General features: G+C 42.1%; 1 protein-coding gene across 1 annotated transcript in view; it reads right to left on the bottom strand.

Annotated features, from left to right (window-relative positions):
• The window catches only part of TMEM131 (transmembrane protein 131), a 75,262-nt gene that overhangs the window by 1,117 nt on the left and 64,824 nt on the right, over positions 1-9,321 (bottom strand). The window contains 8 exon segments of the mRNA XM_017737080.1: positions 1-178; positions 3,520-3,683; positions 4,899-4,996; positions 6,114-6,210; positions 6,318-6,439; positions 6,758-6,932; positions 7,606-7,764; positions 7,912-8,036. Coding sequence (XP_017592569.1) covers positions 1-178; positions 3,520-3,683; positions 4,899-4,996; positions 6,114-6,210; positions 6,318-6,439; positions 6,758-6,932; positions 7,606-7,764; positions 7,912-8,036 — 1,118 coding nt within the window.

Below are 9,321 nucleotides of genomic sequence, written 5' to 3'. Positions count from 1 at the left end.
GGGTGGCAGCAGCGGGTGGCGGTGGAGCAGCGGCGGAGTTTTCACTACCCATGAGATCGATGCCTGACAAGGCGTTTGTTGGAGTGGTGAAGGGAAGGCCACTGTTGAGATTACTTGACCAAATGGAACTGCTGAATGGAGTGGTGGACCACAGGCCACTGGGGTTGCCCAGGATCGACTGCAGTAAAGACAGAACAAGGTAAGTGGCAGTTTGGTAGCCTCAGTTTTCACCTTGTTTACAGCCCCCCAAAAAGAAAATTGTCTGAGCAGCAGCAACAAGAAGCCTGCTCTGGAACCCCTTTCATCCTCACTGCAACATGGAGCGCTGAGCTCCCTTTACAAGAGCTTGCCCAGAGGAACCACGCTGCTCCTGCAGCCAAACACTCCGGGAGCTGCACGGGCTGCAGAGTGCAGCCCATTACAGGCTTTCAAGCTGTTTCCATTTGAGCTGAGACATCCCCACACCACTGCTAAATTAAGCACTATGAGTATTCAACACACAAGGGCCAGAACATTTAAGCTTAAACAAACCAGTTAGAATGAGGCAGATAAACATGGTTTAAGTATCAAAAAACCAACAAAATTCAAGATGCAATGGAAGGGAACAGCAAAGTTGTTTTTTGATCTTTTTGGCTGTTTGCAAATTTATCTCCCTGTAGTCAGACCTGTCTGTTTTGGATGAATCTGCCTGTGTTCAGTCCCACTGTACCTAACCCATATTCCCAGTATATACTTTTTCCCCATCCAAATTTTCTCCAGATGAAGGGAGAGAGGATAGGAGAATTGGCCACTTATCATTGAATTCCAGAAAGTCTGTCCTTGACACTTGGAAATCTCTGACAAATGGTCATGGTGCCGATGCAGGTGAGTTCCAGCACATCACAAATGCATCTGGGATATATAGGACAGGTACAGCAAGCCTAGAGAACACATGCAGGAACACAAGGCCCAGGTTCTGTCAACTGTATTTTACTAAAGGCCAAACAGTAGCAAACAGCAAGCAGAGGAACCTGACCCGTGGTGTGGTGGAAAGTGATACCCGGAAGCAGCCAAAGATGGAGATGAGAAAGGTTAGCATAACTTTCTGCTAATATTAGCACAGAACCTGCTACATGTGGGCTTATGGCACTACATACCCCAGTGTCAACAGATTTAATGTACATATCCTGTAAATTCAATCTGCAAATATATTGGAAACTTGATACACCCAAAAGGCAGTGGACTTGTTGAGTAAGTGCTGTAAGGTACAAACATCCTTATGTTTGGATTTAGTGGCTGGAGATAGGGCACCCCTTTCCCACGATCTCTGCCCTTAGATAACACACACTAAAGGTTAACCAGTATCAGGGTACCCTGCATCTGAAGATTTAAATAAAAATCCCTTTAGGAAAGAAAACAAGGTAGAATCTGAGAATTTCTTCCTTTCAGGTTTTTATTCTCTGCTCTGGAATGAAGAAGATAGGCTCAAGACTAATCATACCCAAAATTGGCTGGATGCTAACACACCACAGAATTTGCTACCAAGGGCTTGACAGGAGTTTTGAGCATTACTTGGGGGTTAAGCAGGCCAACATCATCAGGACCCTCCAATGTCACTGAGAAACTGAGCCAGACCAGGGTCACAGTTAGTACTGTTACAAAAATAAATGTTATGTTTAAGCTATACAAGCATTAGACTACTAAGCAGGAAACACTCACTCTGCTGCTCGGGCACCAGCCCTAACACACTAAAAGTCCACCCTATTTCCTGCTGCAGGCAAGAGCCAGGAACTATTTGTTCCTACTTGTCCCGAAAGTGTTTGGGAGGTCCTGATAGAAAGGCACTTGCTCATATATCAGAAGCAACCAGGAAAGGAGCAGCAGAGAAGCACCTGCTATTCCCTTTCAAAGCTGGTGGAAGGAGGTACAAAGTGGCTGGCAGGCAGAACTACACACAGAGAAATAGAGGAACGGGGAGTAGGGGAATGTGGTCAGAAAGAAACTTGGGGAGAAGTGCTAGCAAGGCAGCAAGGCTGAGGGGAGATGGAATCCAGAAAGCAAATGCTACTTAGCACAGAAGCAGAGTTGTGCATAAAAGGAGAAAGCAAGAGGAATAAGGAAGGAGAACAATCAAAATCAACTCTCCAGAAACCTTCCTAGAATAAAAGGGTAACACAGAAGCCACTGCCTAAGTGCTGTTTGCAACAATGGCTTTGGCTCTTGTCCCAGAAGAGAGGAAAGGGCAGGGCCCTGGCCTGGTACCTGCTCTCTTATCAGGCACCTAGAGCAAGGAGGCTCAGTAACAGGAAAAGCCAAGCTTTCCTGTTCCGGCTTGACATAAGCACTTGAAAATATCACTATCATTTATAACAGCTTTGAATATTTCAGTCAGTTTGCTGCTTGCTTCTTGTTTATTAAGTGATCTTCTCCTTGAGTTAGCTCCTAAAATGTCTCCTCCCAAATCAAAGTACTTAAATGGAGTAGCTGACACTTCATCTATACCATTTGTCTGGTTTCCATCTTGATGCTTCTTGAAGCACACTGCTAAATTTTTCAGAAGCAGCTGGGAAATAGGAGCTAGAGAGCTTGTTCTGGTTGTCCTCAAGCCCTCCCTCTATCAAATGCTGAGAAACCTGCCCTCCATGTGACCAAAATCCAAACATCTTTCCTTACATGGTTTCAGTGAGGTTCCAGCTCTGGTTGTAGCCACATGACAAGCCACATGATCAGCAAGCCTGTGTCTATAAGAAGCTGTGTGACATTCTCTGGCTTCCCCTGTCCCTACCTTCCCCCACTCCATCTGAACTGCTCCCAGGTGAAGTAAACACTGCCTCTTACTACAAAAACATTTTCAGAAGTCAACATGAAGAAGGATTTCAGCTGGCAGTGAAGACAGCTGTTGCAGCATAAGTTTTAGTCTGACACAAGGATGACAGTGCAGCACTACAATCTGTAAAGTTGGAGGTTTTCTTCTTCTTTTGCTATACTCAAAACCTTCATCGAAATTAGCAGTCAATTTAAAGACTTCACCTTATGTTCAGTCCTTTAGTGTTTCTGAATACTGAAAAGAATATATTTAAGGTCATTTAATAGCTTTGTTGGGACCTTTTTTAATTTACAAACAGGTGCAATACTGGATTCAGAAAGCAGAATCAAAGTGTGGAAGTTACCATATTGGCTATTTTGCAACTGCCTATCAAACTGGAAGTGACATATGCAGTGTCCAGCTAAGGCACAGGAGCAAACCTGAAGGATGTGGGAGCAGATCACACTTTTCTAAGTGCTGCAAGGTGCTCTTGTGAGAAATATTTTTATGGGAAACAGTGTACATGGATTCATCATCCGCAAGTGAGGGACTAATAACTCTTTGTCCAACAGCCATGTCAACTTAACTACACCAAGATGAATATGTGTAAATTCCCTCTTCCTTTATTCTTCAGTTGATGTCTTTTCACCCTCAATTCTTCTGAATTAAATTAGATGGCACATACAGAACAGGTTGGTAACAGTAATAAACCACTATTTGGAATGAATACTTACTGCAGTTGTATGAGTTGGGGAACTCGAGCTTGTTGGCCAGGAGGGTACAGAATCTGTAGCTGAAGGATCCCAGATGGATGATGGACCATTATTGAATTCATTCCAGTTTCTCTGAACATCCTGCCCATAAGCAGATCGAGCTAAACCAAGCTTGCTAAAAACCTCTAAAAATAAAATGAAATAAAACTGAGTACATTACTCTTCCTCTTTTTCCAAGAACAATACTTTTCACACTTATTCCTCATATTTTTCTAGCAGGTTCTGCTACAGGGAGATTAGAAGAGGTCACACAATACAGACCTCATCTCATGTGACCAGCCTCAGACAGGGCTACAAAGTTAGTCATGATTATAGTGGGGAAAGAGAGTTGGACATTTGCTGTGGGAAACTCAGTGCCAGCCTAAGCACAGCAATACTCAGAGTCCTGGCAGCTCTCCGTAATTGCAGCACTCACTTGCTTTGTAGCACTCCCTTCCCAGGTGACTCCTGGTAGGAGCCCCAGCCCCGACCCCATCTCTGCTATGAGAAGGAAAAGGGAGCACCAGCAGTTGTGGATCACCCACTTCCCACACGGAACTGATCCCGGGTATTTTACTGGTGTCCCTCAGAGCCACGGGTGCAAAGTGTTGCTGAGTAAGAAAAAAGAAGCCCACAGCAGCAGCTGCCACTGTTTGCATTTCCAGCAGACATCAAACTGTTGCAGTAGATAGCATTTTTTCAGCAGACACTGATGCCACATGCAGTTTGCTTTGCTTATCAGCCACCTCAAAACACACCCCACATGCCCAAGTATGGTACACAAATCTTCCTAAGTACACAGATTATCCATGCCCTGCAATCCCAAGGCCTGCCCATCTCAATTTCATTTACGGAAGTTTATCCAAATATTTAAATACAGTAATTAATTGCTGGGTTTAGCATGCATCAGTTCATTCTGCAGCTATACAAATACTGCAGGAAAACACGAAAGGAAAGCAACATGAGGGTTGGGCCACTGCCTCACTTAACAGAGCCATGGTTTTAGGCAGGTGTTTATGCTCAGGAAACCACAGGCCTTGTGGCACATTTGTGGGACTGTAAAGTTTAGAGGGAGGAATGGAGAAAAAGAAGACTAAGAAAAATCCCCAAAATCAAGAATTTTTACTGAAACAGAGGAACTCCAAACCCAAGCATTCTCAGCCCACACACTATGTGAGATTCCACTGACTTTCTGTGGAGTGAAACAGAATATACCACCAAATTTTTAACACACTTTCCTACATAGTCTTCCCTTTTGGGAGTGAAGATGGAAACACTGTCTGTACTTAGACCAGTGGAATGAAGACACATTTCTCTACCTGTATTTGAATACAGAAAAATACTTGAACAGAAAAACTCACCTCCAGTTAAGTTAAAAGAGTGTCCAAATGCAGAGAAGGAGTTGAGAGGTGTGAAATCGGGACTGCTGGGATTGCTGATAGGACTCCACAAGCCCGAACTACATTTTATGGAGAAACAGGAAGGCAATACACAACTTATTAACACAGTACTCTTGACAGTATTAACTTACTAATCTATATACAAATGTATGTGTGCATGCATGTTTAACTATATCTTTTTATATATAGCTATATAAAAAGATATAGTTAAACATTTACTAAATATATGTTTAATGGCAATCATGAGTTAGGAAATCAGTTTGGTTTTGTTTTAACAAAATATTTTGGTGAAATACCATTTTCCTGTGTATACACTCACCTTGGAGTAACACAGCAATACAGACACAATGCTCTTTAATCTGTAGAATGAGCATCAAATATGAGCATAGCTCTTTTGATCAGTTTTTCAGAAAACTCATGGAGTCCAAGCCATAGTACAGTTTTTTTTCTCAAGCAGATAAAATTTACAGTCACTTGGAAGCAATACAAATACACTCATGGACAAGCTTCTTAAAAGTAACAGATGAGTTAACTGGAACCAGTGTTAAACATCCACCAAAACAAACAAAAACTTCAACACACAAACTTCACTCAGAAAGCAATTCCTTTGCATATGGAAACTTGAATTCAAGTCTCTTTCCTACTCCAGAAAGGTTACTGCTTTTTACAACTGAGACAGGGGCTCACTGCCAAAATATCAGAAGGGATATGCCTTGGGGAATGTGACTGAGTGCAGCCCTATCCTGCTCCTACTGAAAACACAAAGCCCACTGACAGTTCTGGTCTCGGTGTTAAAATGGGGAGTGGAAGGTATTGCTGTACAGAGAGGAACTCTGCCTGTGAACCTTCAAGTGACCTTGGTACACACTCCTCCTCAGTACTGAGAGAGCCAAGCTGATTCCTCATTGTTTGGATGCCCAGGAACACAAGATGGTTGAGTTACTTGGAATGAGGAGGAGAAAGTTCCCATCACATCCAGAACATCCTCTCTACTTTTGAGTCACTTGCAACTTCTAAACTTTTCTGCAAGGTGAGAGATGCTGTGCCTAGACTTTAAAAAATAGTTGCAAAAAAACCTAAGCAGAATGAATTCTGTCACTCCCTTCAAAATGCCATTAATAGCTCAATCTTCTTTTCTAGGGGTCCAGGTATTTGCCTAGAGAATATAAAAATTACCTGTCAGAGCCATCACTGTCAACAACTGTGTGGGAAATGCTGATATTGCTGGAAACATCAGTCTTGCTTGGAGAAACCTTTGGTAAACCACTGCCACCTGCAAGAATACGAATGCAAAAAAAGGAGTAAAATAAACCCCAGCAAAATAACAGACTATTCAGGAAATATTTAGAATTATTAAGAACTCCAAACTGGTTCTAGTACCTGGACTTTTGTCATAACCCGCAGCTACAGCAGCAAAAGTGGGGTTTCCATTCCTGCCTGGAAGAGAAGCTGCCTTTGCCAGTTTATGTTTGGTACCATTGGGCTGCTTGCTTTTTGTTTCACTAAAAAGAGAAACAAACAAAAAATAGAGAGAAAAAAGAGTAAGGTTTTGGACTTCAGCAGTTTGATTAAAAACCCAGCAATTAAAGCTAGCATTCAAGAAAATGTTTATAACAGCTCAACAGTTCATGTCATTGCACATTTTTCTGATCTACCAAGCTGTACAGCAAGGCAAAATATGCACAGCGGTGTATCTGCAGAAAAGCAGTTTCCATGGGAAGAGGAAATGGGTCTGGGAATAGGGAGATGCCCTCTGTTAAGCACAGTTCCACAAGTGCTTGGTGCCTGGGAAATCAGTAGGAGGTAGGATCTGGACTCACTTGCTGCAGCTGCTGTTCACGATGCTGCTGTAAGTGCCTCCTCGTGGCCCAAAAGCAAAGGATGTGGGAGGAGGAGGGGGAGATGGAGAGGCGGGTGTTGGAGAGGGCTGGCGCTGCTTCAGGAAAGCGTCTGCATTCAGGGTTTGCAGAGAGAGCTTATAGAGGTTGTCTGTAGCTATAAAGAGAAACACAGAACATCTTCCTGTAGTATTTACATTATAGCAAAGGCTTCTCAAACTTCTGCTATCCCTTCTGTTCAAATGGAGGAATTCTGAAAGGCTGTTTGCTCCCAGTGATGGAAGCAGCAGCTCCTTCTCTATGTTCACCTGTGGTTATTCAGGTTTACTGTTTATTTTCAGAGAGACTATTTTGCAACACAACCAACCAGGAGGAAGATGAGTTGTTTCCCACACAAGGGATTTACAATGCAACCAAAAAGATTCTAACAGTGTCCCAAGCTAACCACTGCATTAAGGTGTTTTCAGTGTTCCCTCTCAAGGACAAATAATCTCATTGGTTCCAAATTTGGCTGGAGCAGACCTGATGGGCAAAACCCCATCTACTGTAGAAAATACATATTTTTTGAGCAGTAATTCTCATTTTCTCAATTTCCCCAGCAGCTTCTGAATCCTGTTCATCACTGGAGAGCTGCAGAGTGACCCATGTTCTGCCCACACCATTTTCAAACCTCCCAAATCATACCAGATGCTATCAATATGGGGGCCTACAGCAGAAAAACTCAGTTCAGCTATGCAGTGAAAAGACAGGAAGATCTATAAACAGATCAAGCCTATCTACAGATATTAATTGCAGAACACTCATTCTGCCATTGTCTAGTGATTACTTACAGCTGCCAGCTTTGTGGAGAGGCACAGAGTCCCACTCTGGTGGTGGAGAATCCTTTTCCCCTTCTGAGCTGCTGGTGTTTCCTAACTCCTGTCCAGAACCACTGGGGAGAAATTTTGCTAATACTGATGGTCTGTTCTCCATTAACTTACTGCTTGGACCTATTAAAACAAAACAAAAACCAAGCGTGTGGATAATAAACTGATTAGCTTTCTTCTCATACCAGACTTAGAATTGAGCACTCAAGAGGGGTTACAGACAATGATATAAAATCATTGAGGCATTTACAAAAAACACCTTCACACTACCTCTCGTTTTGGGGAGGTTTCTTGATTTAGAGCCACTTGACAAAAGGTGTGGTGTAGAGATCTTGGATGGAAAGGTTTTGCGCTGCTTGTTTTCCAGTGGGGGAGTATAAGACAATTCCAAGGGACTGAGAGAAAAAAGAATTATTTTATTTTAAAGCATTGAAGTACTGAAAAGCACTTTTTAAAAAGAAAAAAATATATATACAGGCCATACTGTCTCACAAAATATTGGTCTCCTTTGGCTTTCTTATGAATAATCAGAGTTTTGTACTTCTTCTATATGCAACTCCACCCTTCATAGCCCTGGCTCATTTTCTACCCACACTGCTCCACACATGTATTAGGCTCACTCACATTCCAGCAGCAGATCTCACCCGGGAGCTCCAGGATCGCAAAACCCATTTGATTATACAGAGACAACAAGAAATGGCAACTGCCCTTTTTCTACTCTGTTAGATCCCATGCTCCTAATATTCTATTGCCCTAAATGTACAGGATTGTTTCTTAACCAATAATATAAAACTGCTCAAATGCACCACCAAATTCAATTGGCTGTATATTGCTCTTTTTCTCCAGGTATTTGATTCTGTCTCTCAAACATTTTAGGGAGGAACAGTTTTCTCCGTTTCTTGCAGAATTCCAAGCCAGCTTTCATTGTGGACTTTGAAAACTGTCATATGTAATAAACACATGAGTTGTAAGATAAAGCAAAGTACACAACTGTAAGAATAAATAAGGAGGAGACTTTGCCAGGCAATGTTTTCAGAAATACTTTGAAGAAAACTGATTTCTTCTAACTACAAACTCAGTCTACTATTAATTACAACAGGAAAAACACAGCTGATATACCATACCTCTGTTTGGTAAAGTTTACTTTTGTGGCACTTGGACACCAATCTGATTTCATAATACTATTTTGGAATGAACTAGCTATAATAAGATTAAGATTCTTCATGTTTCCTCTTATTTCTACTCTGCAATCAACCACATGCCAGTAAGGAACAGGGACTGGCAGTGGCTGCATCCTCCTTTAATAATGTATCCAAAATTGACCTTACTCTATGATGAAAAAGGAAACCATGGCGGCAGTTTCACCAAGGGCAGCTGAAGGCACTCACGTTAACGTGGGCTCAGTGTGCTGCCCCTAGAAACATTAACCCCACTTTTTGTATGCAGTACCTGTTATAAAAACCTTAACATTGCTTTGCCTGATTTTCATTGCTGGATTTAGCTCTCACTTACGTGCTGTATTTCCATTAAGTAATTTATTATTTGCAAGCTTCAGATATTCCTCCCTGATATCAGCAAGGAAGATGAAGCTACTTAAAGGTACCTGTTGGCATGTGCCAAACTAGCAGCCACAACAGTCAAATACAGTTATTCTTATCAATCCATCTTCCCTTTAAACAT

The sequence above is a fragment of the Corvus brachyrhynchos genome, unplaced genomic scaffold (assembly GCF_000691975.1).
Source record: "Corvus brachyrhynchos isolate BGI_N302 unplaced genomic scaffold, ASM69197v1 scaffold83, whole genome shotgun sequence".
NCBI classification, from domain to species: domain Eukaryota; kingdom Metazoa; phylum Chordata; class Aves; order Passeriformes; family Corvidae; genus Corvus; species Corvus brachyrhynchos.
This window is presented reverse-complemented; position numbering and strand designations above follow the sequence as displayed.